The sequence below is a fragment of the Montipora foliosa genome, chromosome 13 (genome assembly GCF_036669935.1).
Source record: "Montipora foliosa isolate CH-2021 chromosome 13, ASM3666993v2, whole genome shotgun sequence".
In the NCBI taxonomy this organism is placed as follows: domain Eukaryota; kingdom Metazoa; phylum Cnidaria; class Anthozoa; order Scleractinia; family Acroporidae; genus Montipora; species Montipora foliosa.
The window spans coordinates 41,837,200-41,862,199 of NC_090881.1; the positions used below are offsets into that span (position 1 = coordinate 41,837,200).

The following is a 25,000-nucleotide window of genomic DNA, read 5'->3' on the forward strand; positions in this document are numbered from 1 at the left end:
TTCCTGGACAAGAACTCTGTTAATGAAAGAGCACCCTTTCCAAGGGTTTACGCATCACTGGTTTCCTCCCTTAGGAGTAACGAACAGTGACGTCTTTTGCTATATATTTGCATTCAGTGACTTGCAGAGTACATTCCTCTGTAGAAGACCGCAGAATGCGGTCGAAAATTTAGTTTTAACCTTTTTAGATGTTTTAAACCCCATTTCTTAGAACTTCAATTATGATCACAGATCGCTCCAACAGTTTTACAAACAACAGAATATACTGACAAATCAAAGCAAGTTGTGTGAGTTATTTAAGTCAGTGCCTTGCGTCCTGGGACGCATTAAAATTTCGATCATGCATTTTTTGGATTTTATTTACGTAAAAATGCACGATTTCTGCGTTAACGCGATCCCTGTGTTGTCATTGTCACAATAAATTAATTTAGTTTAGGTTTAAAGATAGAGGAACCGTAGCCAGGGTAAAACATGTTAAAAATTATAAAAACTGACAAGTTGTCAGTTTTTTCCATTCATTTCCATTGAAGGCTGTAGCCTGACAGCCGAAAGCTCGAAAGTTTTTAACTGTATATAGCCAGTGAACGTTTTTATAATTTTTAACATAATTTAGTTTAGGTTTGAAAGAATCTGTCTTTATAATTACTTTTAATTACATGTACAGTTAAGTCCTCAACTTACAAGTGTACAAGTGATTTCCATTTATGGATTGCCCAGAAGTCTCCATTAACTACAAAGTCACTGTAACTTACTAAGAAGTGTAGTTTCTGAATCATTTCCCTCACTATTGCTTGCTGCACAGGTGTAGTTAGCACGTGGAGTCTGAACGTCAGAAATATGAAGGTATTGTTTGTTACAGCCAGCATTTGTCAACAAATGGATGTGAAATTTACGCAGTCAACTTTCCAACGTCAGCAGCATCTCACTGTTTGTCACTGATTTGCCGATGATAAACCAAGGATGGTTGGTCAGCCTACTAAGCTAAAAACTGCACTGATCATGCTTACTTGAATGCCTAATTTACAGAACTAGCTAAACTACAGAATTATGTGAGACAGTGGCAGGTCCCTTTGCTCTAAGTTAATGCTTCTATTGCATTTCCCAGAAAAAAAACCATGCTCGCACGAATAAGCAAGGTCCACAGGTAGTACACATGTACAAAACTTTCCTCAATCTTTGATGAAACGCTCTTTTAAAATTTATGTCGCGAAAAACACAAGCAATGACAACAACCTCAGTTTAAGTACATTTGTGGTTAGAGAGTCTCCACAGTACGTGACACAATGCGTCACAAAACACACCGACTTCAAATAGATACAGTGGCCTTGCCTCTTAACCTTGTTTCCGTCCTTTGTATTGAAACAACAAATCAATATGACAGACCGCATGGACGATGGACGAATTTTGAAAATTTGTCATTTTTAACTGAACTCTGTTACGTTTGCTTTAAGTTTTGGGTAATTGTGAAGAAGAGCTCCCCAAAAAACCTGTCGGCCGACCGTCGGTCAACTGTCGGCCGACAGTCGGCCGACTGTTGCCCAACTGTCGGCCGACAGTTTGTGTTATGTTTGAGGCCAAAGTGTTGGCAAACAGTCGGCCAACAGTCGGCCGACAGTCGGTGACCTGTTGGCAACCTGTCGGTAACGTGTCGGTAACCTGTCGGCGGGACAAACTAAAATGATCGTAAGCATTTACTTGTCTATTGCTTCTAAACTACGCGAAAAGAGCTAAAGGCAGTTCATAACGATACCTTGAGCAGCACTTATACTACTAATATGGCTTTTGTCCACTGTTTTAGCGTTGGCTAGCGATACTTGCCCACATTGTAAACATCATTCATACATACATGACATAACATAGGAGGCCGCGTTGCATTGTAGGGCGATTTGAAGGAAAGTGTTTGTCTCCTCTACTAACTATGTATTGATACGTAGCTTATGGTTTTCAGAGTTTTTAGCAGAGTTTTCGATTAAATTATCTTCCAATGCGATTCTTAGATTGTCTGGTGTGTTGTAAATTACGCAAGTGAAAGTCTGTCGAGTCATACATCACCATTACGGAATGTCACGTTAACTGCTCGTTTTTACCACAATTTTTCTTTTTCTTAACCGATCGGTAACCTGTTGGTTAGCTGTCGGTACACTGTCGGGCGACAGTTGACCGACAGTCGGCCGACAGCATTTTTGGGGAGCTCTTCTTCACAATTACCAAGTTTTGACTACTTTAATAGACTGTTGGTAGAAGTGCAATCGCAAGAAACAAGGCAATGTCACCTTGATCAAGTGAGACTGTGTCTGCAAGATTCAAAATTCCCAGCTAGCAGAGGTCTCTCACGCTGTGAGACCTCTGCTAGCAGGGAAGCTTAAAAATGATCAGCGAAATATATTATTCAAACTGAATGACGACCTCGACATTAGCAAACTTCACTAGTGGCGATACAGTCTGTGACACAAGCAGTTTACAGTTCATTCGACATGGGCTCGATAGAATTAGAAGGTTCAACGTGTTGGACGTTGGCACCGCGTAAGCGTGTCGTGCTAACGTGCCATGCGCGTGTGTTCACCTTATTCACTGCTTTCCCGTAGAGGGTCACATTATGTGAGTTGAGGTTGTTGGTTCTCTATTCTGCACCTAGTCTAAGAGATTTTTCTCTCGGTACTCCAGATTTCTCCTCTCTTCAAAAACCAACATTTGACTTGATTTGCGTTACTTCAGTTTACAGTGTCCCCAATTAGTGCTCCTGGGCTAGAACGACTAGTCATTTAAATTAAGTTCCTTTCCTTTCCTTTTCCTTTTCATAGATCTTAATTATTATTAATTTTGCATGCCAACATTTTTTTCCTTGCAGTTCATAAAAGGCAAAGCAATTTTGAAACATCTTTTAGTAATTTAAGGCACAAGTCTCCTTTCTAGAGGAATTTCATTAGAACTGACTTGCATCTATGCAAGAAGTAGAAGACATGTTACCCATTTAGAGGCAGCTTCTTTAAATTCTAGAGTGGTGAATTTTAATAACAATTTAGCTTCAAATTTCTGTGGTCTGGTTTCTTGCACCGGCCATCATGATGAGAAAGCTTTATGTCATATTCTCCCCAGGCAACATACTTGTACATGTATCTCCAACTTTGCTTGACTTTCTCAGAGAACTGCTCTTAAGGCGATAAAAATATTGACAGAATGTTGTCTGTTGTACTTTGAAACACTTCCAATAAATTTCTGACCACAAATTGAGGAATCTTAGAACACAGGCGTTACTTTTTAAAGCTTTTTCTTTGAATTAATTGTCATTTTGTTAATCTGTAAGAAATTTCATCTCCATACAATGTTCACTGTTTTCATATTTTTAACTATTTTATGTCTTTGATAAAACCATAGCCCGTCTTTTCCAAGTGCCTTTTTTTCCACTTTTGAAATCAACAAAGCCAAGGAAGATACCCAACACTTTTAATTGCTTATAATTCTAACAGAAATTCCAGTATTTTAGACCAGTTGTTTGATGAGTTATCTGCAGCTCAAACCACAATAAAATGCACAACCCAACAAAAAAAAAAACTAACTTTTAAGTTTGTGGCATTTGAGCACTTGAGCTCAAATTACATGGAAACCGTTTTCTGTTTCTCAACAACACAAAAGTAACTGGTCCCTTATATTCAACCTCTAGAGAGATGTTAAAATTCAAGCTTACTTACCCTGCACTATAATTTTCATATCTGCTGTGCCACTGGTAGGTCCATTGGCTAGGACAACCAAGGTATAATTGTTGCTGTCTTTTGTGTCCACGGTACGAAACATGATTGTTAAGTATGTTGCCGTAATATTCACTGACACTCGATCATCAAACGTAAATGGGTTTCCAGAAAGAGACACTTCTATGATGGGAACAGATGCTCCAGAAATTCGAAATTCCACTCGACGAAATGAATCTCCTTGAATGCTGTAGGTCCATTTTAGTGTTACAGGCCGTCCTTCCAAAACAAGAACTGGGCTCGAGAAATGGGGTGTAATAGTCACTTGTGATTCTGTGGGGTAAAAAAAACAAAAGCCAGAATTAACGACCTTTAAGTATCCAGTAACAGAGAAAAGTTGGATCTGCACCTAGCCTTGCTGTTGAAGTATTTACATTACTTAACTTAAGGAGTTCATCAGTTCTCTGAAAGTAGGGTTTTGCTGTTACGAGGATCAGAGTTATTTTTGGTTTATCTGTCATGCAATTCCAGACTTTTCTAGAGTGATCGTACAATCTGCAATATTCCAGAAATTTCTTTGACGTGACTCAGCAGTTTCCACAAATAGCACAACTTGTAATTGACTATAAATAGCAACAGAACTTTCTAGATGCTTGGAGTAGAAGTATAAAAAAGCAGGCTTGTAAATAACAGTGTAAAACTAAATAAATAATAGTGAAAAAGGGTAACTGCTCATTGTCACACTCGTGTTGCGTGCTTTATATCATACTCAGGAGTTATTTTCACTTATGCCTTGTTTGCGGACATTTATTGGTTATTCTTGCACGTAACATTGCTAAAAGCAGGCCCACAGCCCAGCAGCCCGTGGGCCACGGCCCACGATGGCCCAGCGGTCCAGAGGCCTGGTGGCCCAGTCCTAATTTTCCACAGTTTTTTTGTCCAGCAGTAAATCCATGCACATGCACAGATCTGCATCGGCCTTGGGCGTGCAAAATGGACGATGACTCAGTTTGGGTACATTTGTAGTTAGAGAGTCTCCAGTACAGCACGTGACACAATATGCCACAAAACACACCGACTTAAAATAGATACAGTGGCCTTGCCTCTTGACCTTGTTTCCGTCCTTTGTATTGAAACAAAAATTGGAAATCAATATGACAGACCGCATGGACGATGGACAAATTTTGAAAATTTGCCATTATTAACTGAACTCTGTTACGTTTGCTTTAAGTTTTCACTACTTTAATAGACTGCTGGTAGAAGTGCAATTGCAAGAAACAAGGCAATGTCACCTTGATCAAGTGAGACTGTGTCTGCAAGCTTCAAAATTCCCAGCTAGCAGAGGTCTCTCACGCTGTGAGACCTCTGCTAGCAGGGAAGCTTCAAAATGATCAGCGAAATATATTATTTAAACTGAATGACGACCTCGACATTAGCAAACTTCACTAGTGGCGATACAGTCTCTATTAACACAAGCAGTTTACAGTTCATGCGATATGGGCTTGATAGAATTAGAAGGTTCAGCGTGTTAGAAGTTGGCACCGTAAGCGTGTCAGCACATGCAAAGCTCATCACATGCTCTTTTGTCTTTAGCGTGTGTAAAAGACAAATGCTTCAAGTTTAATGAGGAATGCTACTTAAACACGCAGCTAATGTGTTGAGTAACGCTCCTTTTGTTTCAACGCGCTAACGTGCCATGCACGTGTGTTCACCTCATTCACTGCTTTCCCGTGGAGGGTCACATTATGTGAGTTGAGTTTGTTGGTTCTCTATTCTGCACCTAGTCTAAGAGATTTTTCTCTGGGTACTCCAGATTTCTCCTCTTTTCAAAAACCAACATTTGACTTGATTTGCTTTACTTCAGTTTACAGTGTCCCCAATTAGTGCTCCAGGGCTAGAATGACTAGTCACTTAAATTAAGTTCCTTTCTTTTCCTTTTCCATAAATCTTAATAAGCTTACATCGATCCATCTTGTGCAAATGCCTAAAGGCGTCTTGTTTTACATACAATAAGTTGAAACCAATGTGAAGAAAAATTATTGTAAATTATACATGTAACAATTGCAAAAAGAATGAAAACAAAATCAAACAAAACAAGATTGGCTTTTCCAGGCTTGCTTTCAAATCACTCTACAGTGCCTTTACTAATAAATTATTTGTATTGTATACTCTATTTTAAAAATAGCTAATTTTTTATGTACTTTTAGTAGTTTTAAAGTGCTACTATGACGAAATTTGCATTTTCCCTATTTAAGCCATTGTGTTACATAAACATGTACATTGTAGTCTGCACGAGAAGAAGAATGTTGTTTACCAATTTCAAATATCTCTTTTTGTTCTGGAGATATTCAATTTTTTTTAATATGCAAATTAGCCAAGTGATGACATCATAAACCCAACAAAATTTTCATCAAGTAAGATGGAGAAAGATATCTCAGCCAATTTGTATCAGAAATACTTCATTCTTTGTAGTAAGATTCTAGTAGATGTGTTCCACAATATGAGCATACCATTTTTGTTACCATGGCAACATACTGGGTTCCAGTCCTCCCTGATATTAAAGGCTTTGCAGGCCACCTTTGGTGTTCTGTTTTGATATTTGCAAATGGTGCCTTATCTGTATGATCCTGCCAGCATATAAAGATGTTAGGTCGAGTTTGTGGCCTTGCTCAATGTTTTTCTAGCCTGAGATCACCAAAATATTGAAATCAGGTTGGAGGGGACTGGAAAACAGTTAGTTGCCATGGGAACCAATTCTTTACAGTCGTAGGTGTGTTGCCTTCAGAACTATTAGCTCACCAAGTTTCAATGGTCTCTGTTGCAAATTGACCGAGATAGCTCTATTTATATTCTTGATGTTCTATTGGGTTGGGTGAATGACGTCATCAGCCTTCTTATTTGCATATTTTACACATTTTTCAAACTTAAATATCTCCGGAACCAATGCAGATATTTCCAAACGGTAAACAGCGTTTTTAATGTTTCATGGTACTCTATGTGATAAACCAAAAAATTAAACGGATAAAAATTTGATCATAGCAGCACTTTAATAATTATTATTAATTTTGCATGCCAACATTTTTTCCTTGCAGTTCATAAAAGGCAAAGCAGTCTTGAAACATCCTTTAGTAATTTAAGGCCTAAGTCTCCTTTCTGGAGGAATTTCATTAGAACTGACTCGGCATCTATGCAAGAAGTAGACACATACATGTACATGTTACCCATTTAGAGGCAGCTTCTTTAAATTCTAGAGTGGTGAATTTTAATAACAATTTAGCTTCAAATTTCTGTGGTCTGGTTTCTTGCACCCATCATGATGAGAAAGCTTTATGTCATATTCTCCCCAGGCAACATACTTGTACATGTATCTCCAACTTTGCTTGACTTTCTCAGAGAACTGCTCTTAAGGTGATAAAAATATTGACAGAATGTTGTCTGTTGTACTTTGAAACACACTTCCATAAATTTCTGACCACAAATTGAGGAAGCTTGGAACACAGGCACTACTTTTTAAAGCTTTTTCTTTGAATTAATTGTTACTTTGTTAATTCGTAAGAAATTTCATCTCCATACTATGTTCACTGTTTCTGTATTTTTAACTACATCTTATATCTTTGATAAAACCTCCAAGTGCCTTTTTTCCACTTTTGAAATCAACAAAGCCAAGGGATACCGGTATACCCAACACTGTTAATTGCTTATTGTAACAGAAATTCCAGTAATAGACCAGTTGTTTGATGAGTCATCTGCAGCTCAAACCACAGTAAAATGCACAACCCGACAAAAAAAAAAAAAAACATTTATTACTACCTTTTAAGTTTGTGGTACTTGAGCATTTGAGCTGAAATTACATGGAAATTTTTTTCTCTTTCTCCACAACCTTATATTCAACCTCAAGAGAGATGTTAAACTTTAAGCTTACCCTGCACTATAATTTTCATATCTGCTATGCCACTCCTTGGTCCATCGGCTAGGACTACCAAGGTATAATTGTTACTGTCTTTTGTGTCCACGGTACGAAACATGATTGTTACATCTGTTGCTGTAATATTCACTGACACTCGATCATCAATGGTAACTGGGTTTCCAGAAAGAGATGCTTCTATGATAGGAACAGATGCTCCAGAAGTTTGAAATTCCACTCGACGAAATGAACCTCCTTGAATGCTGAAGGTCCATTTTAGTGTTAAAGGCTCTCCTTCAAAAACAAGAACTGGGCTCGAGAAATGGGGTGTAATAGTCACTTGTGATTCTGCGAGGTAAAAAAAAAAAGCCAGAATTAACGACCTTTGTATCCATTAACACAGAAAAGTTGGATCTGCACCTAGCCTTATAAGTTATTGCTGAAATATTTACTTAACTTGAGGAGTTTATCAGTTCTGTGAAAGTAAGGTTTTGCAAAAAGCAGGCCCACGGTCCAGGGGCCTGCAGCTCACGGTCCACAACGGCTCAGCGGCCCGAAGGCCCAGCAGCCTGCAGCCCATGGCCTGCGACGGCCCGGAGACCCGGTCCTAAATTTCCACAGTTTTTTTGTCCAATGGTAAATGCACACACATGCACAGATCTGCATCGGGTTAGGGCATGCAAAATGGACCGTGAGTTTGAATTCTTTTACCATTTAATCATTGAATCCTTGTTTCTGTTTGCTGAATGTTGTTCAGATAAAAACGTTTTTATTCTTTGTTCGTTCGTCTCTTTACAGAAAGCGATAGCACAATAGAGGACTTTCATTATCGAACAATGTAACTAAGTTATTTTCAAACCATTCTTTGAAAGTGAAAATATCACAAATAATGAGATGTGAACTGGGAATCTTTTTTTTTTAACTTTCAGAGTTACACAAAGAAAGCATGCAAATGCAAATCGACCGCCTTTCAAAACTGCTGCCTGCCATTGCACAGAAGTACCAAGTGAGAATGTGATTGCCTGATAAACTGACAAATGCAATTCAGAGACAATTCGCAGTTTACATATCTCATCATTTAGCTTATGAAATTTTCAATCTCAAACTGTGGTTTCAAAATAACTTACATCGTCTGAGAATGGACTTCCTCTCTATTGCGTTTTGTAAACAGACGAATAACCAGAGAATGTCAACATTTTTCACTTAGCAACATGCAACGAAAGAAAGGATTGAAATGATTATTAAAATGGTAAATGAAGATGCAGATCTGTGCATGGGCATGGATTTTATGCTGTACAAAAAATATGTGGAAAATCAGAGCAGGGCTGCCGGGCCTCCTGGCTGCCAGGCCGTCACGGGCTGCGGGCCGTGGGCCGCTGGGCCTTATGGCCGCCAGGCCGTCGGCTGCAGGCTGCTAGCCTGCTTTTAGAAAAACCCCTGAATTAGTGTTAGTGTGGAAGATAATAATGATGCTGCCTTTTGATCGTAAATATAAATTCCTGTGGCAATTGAATCCAGAAATCGAAGTGATAAGTCATTGTAGCTGGAGTCGATAAGGACAGTTAATAATGATAATAAATAATAAATAATAATAACAATAACAATAACAATAACAATAACAATAATAGTAACAACAACAACAACAATAATAATAATAATAATAAGGTAAAATTTGAACTACATGTATTGTACACTAAAATTATGTTAAAATTGGATTTTTCAAGAAAGACAAAAACATGCTTAAAACATAAAATAAAATAAATAAATCCCTGAAATATACTTTTTTTCTCTATTAACAATTATATTTTAAGAAAATTTCGAATATATAGCTAACTTCATAGTGGGGCTCCCGGGCGCAAAGCACTCCACCCCAGCACCATGGGTAAGAATTTTTGGGAAATCTATCCATGCGAGAAGTAATTTTAGATAGACAGATACTTTATTATTACCTTAGCAATAAGTAAAATATATTAACTATTATGATACATTAAGATAAATCTAGGACTCTTGTTACAACTATGAAAACTAAGGGGAAGGGAAAAAAAAAATTATATAAAAATATATATACACATATAAAAATTATAAATTATAAGGTACCGAATGGAGAATTGACTAATGGTATTCGTTATATAAATAAAGAAAGTTTATTTAGAGTCATAAATCCTAGCGCTAGCGTTAATAAAGGTATTACTGAACCTATTAGTCTTACACAAGGGCGTTGTAAAAACCCTTGGATTACGCAGGGTTACCGAAGGACGATTAGTGTTAAATGATAATAAGTGAAATAACTGATTGTTAGGATTAGAAATGGTTTGTTGAAAAAAACTCTGACCCAGTTCAGATCTTCTTCGCGATAAACTATTAATATTTGCGGTCTTAAGAGCATCAATGTATGACACATCGTAGCCATAATTATATAATATGCATGGCTCTCCTTTGTACTCTTTCTAAGGCTGAGCTAGGATACTCAGGTAGACTATAGTGAAACACTTGACAGGCATATGGTAAAACTGACTGAATGCAAGCAATATAAAAACAGACTAGATCCTTAATACATCATCGTACGTCCACCACCCCCCCCCCCCCGCCCCTCCTCTCCCCCCCCCCCCCCTTCATACATACTGTCAGGCTGGAGGTGGGGAGGCTGGACAACCTCTGGGGACGGAAGTGTTCTGCCAATTTTCCTTGGCGCTGAAACATGAGACTCAAATTAAGTCATGAAAGCTATAAATTTATACATCATTGGGCATGTGAAAAACAGCAGTGTTAACTGAATATCCTTATCAAAATTGAAGTATGGTTAGTATACATTATCTGTATTACATGTACATCCATTAGGTGTATAAATTTAGTATACATCAAATATACATCATGGGAAACTTCAGCTTGCCAATTCATGGTGATGTATACTTTCAGGATCAGTGTTCAGTTGTGTCTGGCCTGTATACTTTGTGTATACATCACGAATGACCTTCATGGAAGATGTTGAAAGATGTATGCTTATTGTATACATCATTGGTCACCCCATTAACAACATAATTTGTAGTGTATACTATGTGTATGAACTTTATGAGGAGCAATCAAAGATGTATACTTAATGTATGCATCATCGGTCAACCTTTTCACAACTCAAATGAATATCTAATAATTTTTAAGAATTGATAATTATGGTCTCTCAACAGTCTTGAAATTCCTAGGAATTCCAAATTATGCCAATTAGCAATACTCAGTGAGTCGGAACTCTAGCCAATTTTTGGGGATTGAAAGCTAAAATGGTACTGTGGACTAGGTATTTATGGGAATCTTTAGGAATTCCACTCAGTGACTCAACTTGAGGGTCACTTCAGTGAGTTGAAATTCTTGAGAATTTTGTGCAATAGTACTCAATGTGCTAGTGAGACAACAGTCAAAGTTAAAATGCCCTTTTAGGAGTTGATTTTAGCTGATGCCTTGAAAAAATGAGCTTATTAAACTTCAACATTTATAACAAGGTTTGGTCTTAATTCAACGCATGCCAATATGAATGTGATATCTTTCGAGTTCATTCACTGCTTGTAATATTATACATGTACTTAGCTTAAGCAATGGCCTTTAAAAGCTCCAAACTTTGAACATAAAATCACTCTGTACACGGAGAAATGAAAATAAAGCTTTTATTCTGATGCAATTCTACAGATTGTGAGAAATACATTATTTGTATCATCAATTACCTTGTTTGATGCTCTCATAATCGGCCTTATCCCAAAAGGAACATGATGCATTGCTCTTGAAAATTATACACTCCAAGTCAGCACTTAATCCCTTCGATGAACTCCAATATCGTTCGAATATTTTAATCTTGCTCATTTAACATGAATCCGTAGAGAGAGAGTCATTGTCCGCCATCTTGGATAACACGTAAGAAACCAGACTGGAAACTAGTGAGCCCTTTTCATTTTGGTCAGCAGTCAGCGGTAACCAGTCCAGCTCTTACAGATTTTAGGCGGTTTTATTCAGACAAACGTTTGTATCTGCGATCACACTTTCTTGGTCACAATTTTTTTTGTTAGTTTTTACTCTTTAAACGCTGATCCAGGCAAGAATATGCTTACAACAACTCAAGTAAGAAGGTAAGCGTTAACTTTAAGCGAATAACATTTGACTTGATGAGGAACGATTTACGGATGCAAGTCAGTTCGATCGAAAGTTGTTTCGATCGAAGGTCGATTCGATCGACAAAAGTCGATTCGATCGAAGACAAGAGTCAGTTCGATCGAAGACTGTAACTATTGCTTAAGTGTATTGAACTTACTATTTATCAAATCTGTTTAAAAATATTTCTTGATACAGTTAACTTCGGAGTTGTGGAAAACACATTCTTGAACCTTGGTCTTCAAGGAACATGACCGCCAGCCGTCTGTTTCCGCGGATTCTGTTCCAATCGCAAGTGTTTTCAACAGCGTTTAATCTCTTTTCGCTCGGTTCTCATTGAAAGTGACAATACTTGTTCGTTTCATCATGGTAATAAAATCTAAACCCCGTGTTTCAGTGTAGGCACGTTATAGCGAATAGCTAATTGAGCATTGCCGATCAGGAACGCCGAAAAAGAAGCGCCGGCAACAAAAGAAAAATCAATTGAACACCGCGTTTCCGCGCCGCGCATATTACTTCGCGCAAACATTACACAACACAAGAACTTTTATTATCTATAAGCTTGCAAAACTGTAGTTTTTATAAACATTTACTCTTCGATCGAACTGACTTTTGGTTTCGATCGAAACGAACTTCGATCGAAACGACCGGTTACCACGATTTACATACATGTAGAATTCATTTTCACACGTTCAATTTGTGAAGCAAGGATATGCAATTTGGCTTAAATGCTTTAACCCTTTAACAAGAAAACCTTTAACAAGAATGATGAAGTTTTAGATCAAATGGTGAAGCAAATGCTTTGGGAAAAAAGTGCTCATACGGCAAGTTACATGTATACGATTGGCAAATGATTCCTTCTCGATTTGTAAGTAAAGAGGCCCAAAGAGTCTGTCTACTCTTCACACACTTTAATTGTAATAGAAATGATCAATGATTTAGAGAAATCACTTTATGCATCACTATATTTTTTTTTTAGTTGCCATGAAAGAGTATAAACAGACACTTCCTGAAAAATTCTTTGATGGGACACCAGGAAGAGGTCCTTTACTGCAGACAAAAATGCTTAGCAGCCAATTCTGTCTCCTCAACCAGTTATGGTTTGATGTATTTGGGGATCTCTCTTTGCAGACTTGTCATAGTTTTTTGGTTTATCTGAAATGTTTAAAAGCTTTTCTTGTATTTTAATTTAGAACAAGAACCCAATCCAAAGATTTTGACATGAATTATATGTTTAGGTACATGTAAAATGTAACTGCTTTGAAGTCTGTATTCAATTTTTTTGTCTGTGAGCTATGGTAGTAACTGTTAATAGCTTGACTGCAATGGATTTTGTGTAGTTTCCAGCACATTTCTGATTTGCTGGAATGTTATTTTACAGTAGCAGGATATTATAACCTTGTTTCTTGTGCTCCACATGTGTGCACTTTCTATTTCTTCTTGATTTTTCTGACCTTGTTCAAGAAGATTTCAGCTATTGCCCAAAATAATTCCTAGGAATTCCCAGAGTTATTTTGCAAGGGTTAGGTGTCTTGCATTTGCAAGTATCACTACAAAATGAAGAAATTGGGTACTGTGCATAACCTTAAACATAAAACATGATCTCTCCATAGCAATAATCTGATGTTGAATTTAACAGTGTAGTTTTTTTCCTCCTAGTCATGCTCGTATATGACACGGTCCTGCAGATTTCTATAATTCTGTTGTATTTCAAGAGTGTTTTGTAAACTAGAATGTTTCATACCACAATGTATACAAAAAGTATACTATGTGTGCACAAGATGAGAGTACATGTATAAAAGATCTACATGTACAAGAAGCATATTTTTTGTATATGTATACAAGAAGTATACTTACCCGTAGTTATTCGGTTATAAGGTGCACTCGGTTATAAGACGCACCCCAAACTTTGCAATTTAATCAAGCTAAGTTCTCAAACTGAAAATTACGCGAAAATACTCGGTTATAAGACGCACCCGAAAATTGAGAGTTATCAAATGGATGTGATGAATTTGAGAACAATTATCCTTACACAATTGGCATGCGAACTCTTTTTGTTAACGTAAACAAAGTGAAAAAGTCACACGTTTAATGATATACGCAAAAACAAAAGCTAAAAGTTGACACCTGAAAATCATAACATACAACGCATACACTTTTATTTGAACCTTCCGACGTAATAAATAGTCAGAGTTCAGAGTTCAGACTTCAGACTTCAAGCGAAAGCGAACGGCGATAAACTCCCACCAAAAGTCATATTCAAAGGTGTTCGACAGCTGAATATCAACACGCCACCAAGGATGCAACCTTCAGTGCACAAGAAAGGCTGGATGAACGAAGAAGGTATGTTTTATCTCCACACTGTTTTTTCAGAGAAGAAACTTTTCATGCGAGCGACAAATTCGAAACAAGGTTCAACCGATTGTGTTGTTTTCATGGGTATCACGTTACTGAGCACGTGCTATTAAGCATGTATGCAAATTTCCGTTTGTTTACTTTTCTCTTGACGTCGTTTAGTGTTCTAAAGGTCTCTAAAAGCGCTATTCTTTTTTTAAATTGACAACTAGTGTCCTTTTCTTGTGTTGTTTAAACTGCAAGTTCTTCTCAAATTGTGATCTTAAGATTTTGTTGCGCGAAAATACTTGGCTATAAGACGCACCCCAATTTTAGCACTAACTCGCCACCCAAAGACAGATTTTTCTTGAAAAAACCGTACTTGGAGTATATTGGGTGTAACCTGTGTATACTCTTAGTATACTGTTCCCCTACATGTATGTGTTATACTTCTAATAGTATACTTCAAGCTGTTCCAAATTACTAATACAATATTTTTGTATACTGAAAAAGTATACATCAATCATACAAAAAGTATACTTTTTGCACATACTAAAACTCTACATCAACTATACATAAAGTGTACATGATGTAGTATACCATGTGTATATGTGGTGTATACTGAAAATATACTCTATTTTGTTTTATTACAGTATAACCCCAAATGTACGAAACTACAATAAAAAACCCCATAAAAGAACATGTGGATTGAGAACCTCCAGGCTGAATTTGGTTTAAGAGAATACCATATACACTGGAACCAATTCAGCCTGATAAATTCAACTGGTTCTTATATATAAGAAAAATTGGGTACCAGTGAGATTAAAAATTACTGGGTCAGGATTACCATGTCATTCTAAAATCAATTTTCTTTATTGGAATTTTTTGTGGTCTTTGTCCTTTAATTTTAATACCACAGTGAAAGTGAAACACAGCAAGATATCTCTGCAAAATTACAAATGTATAAATCGAATTGTTTTTCTTGACAATACTGTTGTGCAACCAAATCACTGATTACGCAGTACCAGTTGAGCAATACAGAGTATAATTTTTAGACAGAATTTAAGAACATGTTTTAAGAACAGCTTGAGGCTGATTTTTTGCTAAGTACCCAACATATAAGAATGTTATCAGCCTGAAACTGAAAAACAAAGGTTCTTTTATGCAGGTTTTTACTGTATCTAAGGCAGCTTTCACTCAAGAACTGTAGTTTCTCTTCTCAGAAAAACGTAAATTCTGGATAGGAACTCATTTTTTTTTTTGCATTTCACGTGCTAAATCTCCTACTCTTCCCTCAGTCTGATTGAATATTGACCCGAAAGTCTCGCTTCCACGCGCTCTGACACGGACACTGCTGAAACGTGAGCTCAACTATAATAACAGCTATATTGAAACCTAGGGTGCTTACCATTAACTAAGCCAAATAATCCGGATGGAATGATCGTTGCATGAAGGTACATGTAAGCAATTTTCCAAATTTATTGACCAACTGGATGTTATGACGCCTACCATTTACATGTACCACCCGGCATTCAATGACGTGCACAACTATGGCTACAGTGTACCTATTAATCATATGCAAGAAAGAACCCTTGAAATACAAAATGGCTAAAACTTCTTATCACCTTAATGAAAACAACTCGCACATCAAAAATCAAACACATATGCAAATTGATTAAGGTCGAATCATTTCGAACACCATCAATCGTTGCATGAAGGTACATGTAAGCAATTTTCCAAATTTATTGACCAACTGGATGTTATGAAGCCTACCATTTACATGTACCACCCGGCATTCAATGACGTGCACAACTATGGCTACAGTGTACCTATTAATCATATGCAAGAAAGAACCCTTGAAATACAAAATGGCTAAAACTTCTTATCACCTTAATGAAAACAACTCGCACATCAAAAATCAAACACATATGCAAATTGGTTAAGGTCGAATCATTTCGAACACCATCAATCCACAATGACAGAAAAATCTTACAAAAACCTTTTACAGCCAAAAATTGCATTGAAACAAACAACATAATCTCCTATTAAAATGAACACAAAACTTCCCATTTTACTGCATGCACGCAAACAAGCAATGATACTCTATGTCAAAACTAAATAAATTTCCCACCAGTGTTCAGGATCAAACCCTTTCCTTGAATAATGAAGCAAAAAATGGACAGCAAGCTTTCTTTTAAATAATTCTTGACTATTAAACAACAATTTCCAATTGTTTTGTACCCGAAGACTGTGCAGAGTTTAGTACAAATAAATACAATTATTAAAAACTGAACTACAGATATCAGATTTCCAGTATTTTCCTTGGCTCCCCAGACACAGGCTATCAGTTCATATACCTGCTGTACCAAATATCGACAAGGAACGCGTCAGCAATAAAGAGAGCTGAAAACATTTTTCCAGCTCTGAGAAAAATGGCCAGCAAAAGCCAATAAAAACGACATGGAAGAGTTGTTGATCCTGGAATTCTTAATACAACATTATTATTCTACTCGGGCTTGCTGGATATCAATTGATTATAACCAACAAGGCGCATTCCAGCGCCCCGTCATAGAACAATTATTATTAATTGCTCTCATCCAGGAAGTAGGCCGCATGAGCCTTAATCTGCAGCCATTTGTTCTTTGTTGTCCACTAACATTTTATTCTGGTGAGGAGAATGCTGCTGCGAGTCACACAAGTGACTGATGTTTTTCAAACAACGAAAGTTCTCCTGTTTGCCTCAAATGAATCTGCAGAGAAGGTCAATGGGTATTCGGCTATTTCGGATAATTGCTCAGACAACTTCAAAATGCATCTGTCGTTGGTGGTAGTTGATCAGTGGTGGTGAGTGGGTCATTTCCCAAACTTTTAGCAATTTGAGCTTACAAGGTAAAGTTCTCAAGAGATAGGTTAAGCAATTTTTGAACGCACACAATATAGAACAAAGGGTCCAATTGGACGCAGAAAAAAATCAAATGTTTATGCAAATTACAAACGCCAGGAAAACTGTGGGAACAGCATACTTCACAACGAATTATCATTTCTCACTATGGAGAAATGATTCAGTTCCTAAAATTTTAAGGTGAGCTGCTATTTTTGAATTTTTGTAGTCAAATGATTTCATTTTCTCAACAATTTTGTCCAGCTTGAAGAGTTAAGTTCTTGTTTTTGAATTCGGAAGTGTTGCATGACGTCATCTGGGGTGCTTAAATTTAGGCGAGACAATCGCAACGTACGTAACTTGTCTGTCTTGCAAATAATGCAATATTTTTGGAGTTAGTGTTAAAAATAACATGTTTAAATGAAACTTAAATGTATTCAATCCCTTGATTATTAACATTAGCCATGGCAATTAGTCACAGGGCGACGATGAATGGTGTATCATTTTTGTTCCTAAATTAGTGCTCTTTTATGGAAAATTGAGATTGAGTTCTCCTTTTTTTTTGGCTATCAAAATCTAGATCATTTATCAATTGGAGCTATCAGTTCCTACAGCATACAGATTCCTCGAGACATTTTTAGAGGTAATCAATGGAGCTTTGACCGCTCATTACAACTCAATTTTGATAGAGGATGAATCAATGGGCATAACAGTTTCAAGAAACTGATCATTTTATTGTACAGTGTAAGTATATATTCGAGGAGAGGGATAAGACTTCATTTTTGTGCAATTCAGAATCTGCAAAGGTATTGCAGCAGCAATCATGAGGCAATAGATCAAATATTAAATATTCTTGAATATTAATTAGCTGGACCTCATAACATTTTGCAAAATTTTTGTCTTTGGACCCCTTCTTGAAAAATTTGGGGGTCCAAAGACCCCTAAATTTGAAAATCTGAATCCATCTCTGCTTATTACTGACTTGTTAAACCTCCCAGCATTTTTTAGCCTACATGTATGACATCATAGACTCTCTTCATGGATAGCAGTGAACTATGTGATGTAAACTTATTCTTAATAGTTTTCTCTGTTATCCAGTATAGTGAACAAACTGTTTTAGGAGTTTCCCTGTTATAGTATTAAACAATAACACCATTCAGGACAGAAACACTAGCCAATAATAATAATGTTATTATATTATTATTAGTTCGCTCTCAGTTTTTTTCAATTCTTTGAGAAAAATGATTCTTGTTTTTCTTCTGGTTTGTGTAACAAAACCAGAATCACAGAAATAATAAAATCATAATTGCAGTTTCCTTTAGCAAATCAAGGCTGTCAACCTAATTGTGATGCTATTTCAATTTGGGCCTTACAATACGACCAGATTTGTTTCCCGCTGAAGGAAAAAAGATACCGATTCTTCCTTAAAGGAACTTGGCACGAGCAAACTTTCACTTTATTGAATTTGTTGCGCGTACAAAAGAAGTGCAGGAGAAAACACCTTCCACATTATTTAACCCCAATTAGTGTATAACGCACGTCTCATTCTTTCAAACAGAGTCCTTAGGCAGAACAGCTGATTTATTAACCGTTCTGTGAACATCACGCTCTGTGAATCATTCCCAATATTAAAACTGCAAGTCATGGTGAAATTGCCACAGACCTAGACTCCGCAACAAAATATAAAAAGTAAAGCTATCAAAACTCGCCTGTTTCTGGGCAAACTAAGAGGAGTCCCATCAGAATACAGAAAAGAGCTGAATACATGGTTGCCGATCACGAAAGTCAGATGATCCAAAGTAGTACTCGTCCACTTTCAAAGTTGGGTGCAATCTCGTACCCAGAGTCCTCGGGCTTCTTGGCCAGCGGGTGAGCGCCCGGAGAGACTCTGGGATAATCGACTTGAACTATATTTTTGATTGGACGCTTGCGTAACAATGGCAGTCCGACAGGAAGTCGGTAAGTAATTCGGAAGCCCCAGAATTTGGAGGGAGATTCAAAATCTAAAACTAGTTTCAGTGCTGTTTGATTTTTTCTACCTCAGAAATATATAAATCACAAAAATAATAAAACGACGAGGTTTGAATTATGTCTTATACCGCACGGGAATTTTCCCACGCTGCTAAAAAGTGATTACTGTTGCTGTTGCAAAAGTACCGTGGGAAAACATTACATCAGTCTCTTTGAGGAGAAATCCGTGGAATAAGGTCTTGTCGAAGCCATTCAGAATTACGGAAACATCAAATTGCAGAAGAAGAGGACATTTGTGTCGTTTCACAAAAAAATTGGTGATCGTGTTGCTTGCACGATGGCATTCTCATTGCATTCTGAACGATGGAATGTACGCTGAAACACTAAAAATACACTCACCGAAAGCGTCAGAGGTTTCATCTTCACTTGCTCTTACAGCAAGCCAATGATCATTTCTCCAGTTTCTTTGTGTGTAAGGCTAAAATTCTTGTTTCTCGAACACTTTCAACCCGCCATTTCTTCTGTGTACGGTTTTCTCTTTTCTGCCTTCGTTTAAACTCAAGCATACCTAATAAGACCGGAACCCACGTTTTCTGGGAAAATGGAGTCGATTATCCCAGAGTCTCTCCGGGCGCTCACCCGCTGACCAAGAAGCCCGAGGACTCTGGGTACGAGATTGAGTTGGGTGGCATTTGCACGAACAAGGAAGTATTAAATTGACATCCCGGATGCAACTTCCAAAACTTTACAACCCGCCAGTACCCTGGGTTCCAGAGGTTATTTTCTCGCTATGAAAAGAGCTAGTCACGTCGCCGCTGCGTGACTCGCTCTTCCGTGGCTCCTTTCGTGGCGAGAAAATAACCTCTGGAATCCAGGGTAACCCGCCAGTGGCATGGAACAAAAAAACATAAAGTCCTTCCCAGGCCTTTTTTCCACTCAACTTCAATCCTTATTAAAATTTAAGTTTTTTGCCCGACAAAATGGTTTGGCTTCTTGTCCAGATATGGTTGGCCGTTTGTTGGAAAATTTGACAATGTATATTTGTATGCAACAATCCATATTGATTCAACTTTAACACGTGTGATGTTTATTCAACAACCTTCAACTTCATCCTCAGAGACCCAGGGGTAGTCAGTCGAGACGGGACGAGAATCTTGAGTGGGCGTTAAGTTTTCAAGTAAGGCGAAAAGAGCCCCTGGGAACATGAAGGACGAGTTCCAGAGCGAATTAAATTCTAGCCTGCGTAGCAAACGTTTCCAGCTTCCTTCCTCCCGTTTTTGTTCGGTGGGTACGGCTACACGTAGGCTATTTCTCGATGGGCTTAAATTATACTGAAATTCTTCGCCTGCTTATTATGTACCATGGAATCTGTGTCAGCATGAGACAGTCAAAAAGAATCCTACGATCGCGCGGTCTTGCGTGGAGGAATCAGCAAAGTCGACCAAATGAAATAGTAGATGCAGGCTAAAGTAAACTACACATGGGAAGCGGCTAATGCACCAGAGAATCTGTATATTCTATGTATTCGTTGCTGACAGGGAGACAGTGAGACTTATAATGAAAGCTTTAGATCCATGATGTGCAAAGACGCTCAAAGAACCGTTTGATAAGACGCAAATATCAAGTCAATGGAGGTTGGTAAAACCCGTGACGCTTTAAAAAACCTATGACTATAGTAAATTCGCTTGACGTGACAGCCACGTGACAGATCCGTGACGCTTCCGTGATGGTTGTCACATTTTGACCGTCACGGATGTTGACCGTCACTGGTTTTACCAAGGCCCAAGTCAATGGACCAAACTTCCTCTGGCACATCGATGCCTATGATAAACTTAAGCCTTTGGGTTTTGTATTCATGGTGCAATCGGTAGTTTTAGCCGCTACATCATGTGGCTTGAGGTAGATCGTTCCAGTCATTGAACCTATTGAACCTATGAAATTGAACCTATGTATCATAAGAAGTACTTTTTAAAGACTGTTCGTTGCATAGGAGGAACACCACGAATCGTTAGAGGGGACTGCGGTACGGAAAATTGTTACGTTGAGGCTATGCAACGTTTTCTTAGAGAAGGGCAAGGGGGCGTCTTCCAAGGGGACAAAAGTTTCATATATGGGCGTTCTGTTTCCAATCAGAGGATCGAGGCCTGGTGGAACATGTTGAGAAAATTGAACACAGACTTTTGGATAAACTATTTTAAGGATATGAGAGAGATACAACTATATAATGACAATGACATTTTTCAGGGTGCCTTAAAGTGGTACTATGTTAAAAAAATCATTTCCTTTTTTTCTTCAGATTTTGAAAGCGTGTTCGCTTAACACCTAACTGGCAAAATTTTGAGCTTTGAGTTTTATCCAAAGGCTGTTTATTTTGAGTGTAAGTTTTGGATTTCACGGTCCGCCATTACTCACGTTCAAAACTGGCCGATTGGACCTAAGAGGGTTGGATCTAGAGAAAATGACGTCATTTACTCATTAGCTTAAAATTTCAGCGTGTAAGCGCAATTTATTACATATGCAAAACACGGGTTTAAAAGTCTGGGAGCCCGAAACTCCCGTGCTGCATATTAATTCGGCCGCGTACACACGCATTGCATTCTTAAACTAGTGAGTCTTTGACGTCATTTACTCCTCGACTCAGCTCTCTCAAGATTTTAAAGTTAGTAATGGCGGACCAATAAATAAGAAAATTCCAGTTAAAATAAACCGGTGTCTTTTTAAAATCAGAACTTAAAACTTGGGTCAGTTAGTGTTTAATAAACATAGTTTTGAAATCCAAACAAAAAAAGTATTGTTTTTTTTGGTCGTAGTACCACTTTAAACTTTGCTTCATGCCACTGATAAGAGAGGAACTGCATCGAGGTGCAGAGTTGTGGAATTTACATAAAATGCGACCACATCCTTCAAACCGTGATTCCCCGTCTGGACGACCAGATGTTCTATTTTTTGCCGCAATTAAATGGAAGAACAAATTATATTCATGCTGTCTCGTTAAATGATATAGAACTTGCAGAACAAATGTGTTGTGGTCAAAATACAGTAGACTCTTCCTTGAAATGTTTTGAAGATTTAGCAGAGTTGATAATAACATATCTAGGTAACCCAGACGCAGCTTTGGAGTTGTATTCGGAACAGCTCGATCATATCAACGGCATCATATAAGCAAACAGGTCGAACCTCTATTTCTGTAAACTGATTTTCGGGCATAAAGGAATAAAGATTGTTTTTACACGCCTGAAATTAATTATTCGGGAGAAGTACACGCCTTATTGTACTGTAATGCAATTAATGACCCTGACGTTAGAGTTGATGCGAAAAACCAGTTATCTATGCGTACTGGGCTTGGCATCCGCTGAAAGCCTGATTGACAGCTCTCTGCGTGCCTGGGGTGTATGGCATTTCCATAAGATCCTCTTATTATGTGAAAGATAGCCTCTGTAATAACTTATCCCCGTTCAGCAGTGATTGTATTTCATACGTGGGGCCCGTTTCTTACAAGTTCCGTACGGTGGCTTGTACGGGCCACCAGAAGGATGACCTTTTTTTCTGACTCTGAATACTTGTCGATCAACAGTTATAAGTGGTGATCCACAATTATAAGTGTCGACGGCCAGTTAATAACTGTCGATGGACAGTTATTAACTGTCGAAAAAAAAAAAGAGGTACTTGTGATGGGTTTAACAAGCCACCGTATAATCCAGTGGATTACTAACCATTTTTCCCCGGACCATTGCATTCGATATCTTGTCAACTGTTGGGCCGAGGAAGAATTGGTTCTGGAAGCTCGTGGTGTGAAGCGAAGAAGATACGAAGGAACGCAAAAACAGGTCTTACAAGATGTGGCAAAAACTTAACAAGCCTACTTGAAGTTGAAAGACCAGAAAGTGAGGTAAGAGATGCTCTAAACGAAGTCAAAGAAGCATATAGCAATTTAGTAACGAAACATGAACAATACACCCAAATGATTGACGAGGATGACCGGTTTTAAGAGGCTGAGAACTGGATGTCTGAATTTCAAGAAAACTTTTAAAGGCAGGGAATAAAGGCAAATTTGTATTGGATAGTTTGGTCGAGACGAAAACGAAATTGAAAGAAAATGGGCAACAACATGATGTCGGAACCTCAACTATTCAGTTATCAGAACAAAACTTGCCTTCCGGTGACGGTTCTATTGAGATCGGTGAAAATGCCAATCCCACAGTTCTTTTGGTTATTAATTCCGACACCCATGCAAGTGTTAATAATGACAGCCTTCAATCAGTAATTCCCAGTGGTAGTTCCTGTAATTTCAAGATTGAAAAACCAAAGTTGCCAAAGTTTTACGGAGATACCAGAGAGTATGTTATTTTTAAAGCAGATTTTAAAAACGCAGTTGAAGTTAAGTACTCAAATCAAGACGCAATCACCTTCCTGCAGGTTATGTCTCCAAGGAAAGCCTCTTGATTTGATAAAAGGAATTGGAACAGATTACAAGGCTGCATGGGAGTATTTAGATTCTATATATGAAGATCCTAGATTCGTTTCTGACACGATAACTCAAGATATAGTTAAATTTCGTGCACTGTAAAATGGCGAAGATGCAAGATTTTGTGATTTGGTTCATTTAGTTAAAAGGTGTTATAACACGTTAAAGGAAGTAGATGCTCCCGGTGACATGAACAACAGTCACATGCTGTCTATTATTGCACAAAAGATGTGTGCGGACGACCGCCAGGTTTGGTCTAGAGATCTGGAGCGAGAGGTAAAGATTGTCATGCTTCATCAAGGTCTAATGGAATGGATGACTGTGGAGATGAAATCGCGTATGCGCGCAACAGTGCCACTCAGAACTGATGCAAATAATAGTCGTTCACTGTATCACGTGCAAAACGAAGACAGCCTTAGAAGTAATTCAACATGGAAGAAATGTTGGTTATGTCATACATCCGCTCACTGGCCAGATCAATGTCCGCGGTTTACCGCAATGGGCGTAGATGAAAGAATCAAAACCGTCAAAGAGAATAACGTCGTTTCAGAGCGGGAATAGCAGCATTTAATGAAAATCAAGGAGCGCTTCTGCCTGTAATTTCCGCAAACATTTGTGGCCAAAACGGAGTCTACAAACCAGGCAATATTCTTCTCGATACCGGAGAACAATATCAACACTTCCATCATCCGCTTTCGCATAGGAGTGATGCGATCAGAGCGGGAATAGCAGCATTTAAAAAAAATCAAGGAGCACTTCTGCCTGTAGTTTCCGCAAACATTTTTGGCCGAAACGGAGTCTACAAACCAGGCAATATTCTTCTCGATACCGGAGAACAATATCAACACTTCCATCATCCGCTTTCGCATAGGAGTGATGCGATCAGAGCGGGAATAGCAGCATTTAAAGAAAATCATGGAGCACTTCTGCCTGTAGTTTCCGCAAACATTTGTGGCCGAAACGGAGTCTACAAACCAGGCAATATTCTTCTGGATACCGGAGCACAAGTCAGTTTGATTCACAACGACACAGCTGAAGTGTTAGGTCTGAAGGGGAAGGATACATCAGTAACCATAACTAAAGTTGGAGGTGAAGAGGAAACAATGAAAACGAAGGAGTATGGAGTCCCAGTGAATGCTTTGGACGACACCCGGAAGTATTCGGTAAAGGCCATTGGAATCCCCAGTATTGGCGATGATATTACTGCAGTTCAAACGTCCAAGCTTGCTGACCTCCTTTGTGTACCAACCAAAAAAAGATCCATCGAGGAAAAGGGCCGATTGACATGCTGATTGGAATAGACCATGCTCATATTCATTCGGGTCAACGAAGCAAGTTGGACAACTCGTTGCTGGAAAGACACTCCTTTGATGGGTGATGTTTGGAGGTTCCACTGAAACGCTTCCGTCAAGAAGTCGAATACTCTTTGTTAAGTTATCAACACCAGTTGACCTAACAGACTTTTGGACAACAGAGATTATGGGAGTTCAAGTGAAACCATGCGTATGTGATGCCGATAAGCTGAGTCAGGTAGAAAGGGAGGAGGCTGAAGTCATAAGCAATTCTTGCAAGAATGTTGGAGCTCAGTGGATGATTCCATATCCGTGGAAAAGGGATCCGAACCTACT

General features: G+C 38.2%; 1 protein-coding gene and 1 long non-coding RNA gene across 5 annotated transcripts in view; one reads left to right on the top strand and one right to left on the bottom strand.

The window, feature by feature from the left end:
* Positions 1 to 18,769, bottom strand: part of LOC137982351 (fibroblast growth factor receptor 3-like) — a 59,495-nt gene extending 40,726 nt beyond the window's left edge. For 2 of the 4 annotated variants that reach the window (XM_068829450.1, XM_068829448.1), the window contains exons 1-3: positions 11,301 to 11,467; positions 7,609 to 7,938; positions 3,690 to 4,019 (exon numbers count right to left, since the gene is read on the bottom strand). In XM_068829450.1, coding sequence (XP_068685551.1) covers positions 3,690 to 4,019; positions 7,609 to 7,938; positions 11,301 to 11,436 — 796 coding nt within the window. In that variant the 5' untranslated portion in view covers positions 11,437 to 11,467. Of the gene's footprint in view, positions 1 to 3,689; positions 4,020 to 7,608; positions 7,939 to 11,300; positions 11,468 to 18,645 lie in introns of those variants that run through there. The other 2 variants (XM_068829451.1, XM_068829449.1) reach the window with 2 other exon arrangements.
* LOC137982437 (uncharacterized) lies at positions 11,574 to 13,137 on the top strand. The gene is made up of 2 exons (XR_011118695.1): positions 11,574 to 11,699; positions 12,701 to 13,137. It is a non-coding gene; the product is annotated as an uncharacterized lncRNA (long non-coding RNA).
* Positions 18,770 to 25,000: the final 6,231 nt, after the last annotated feature.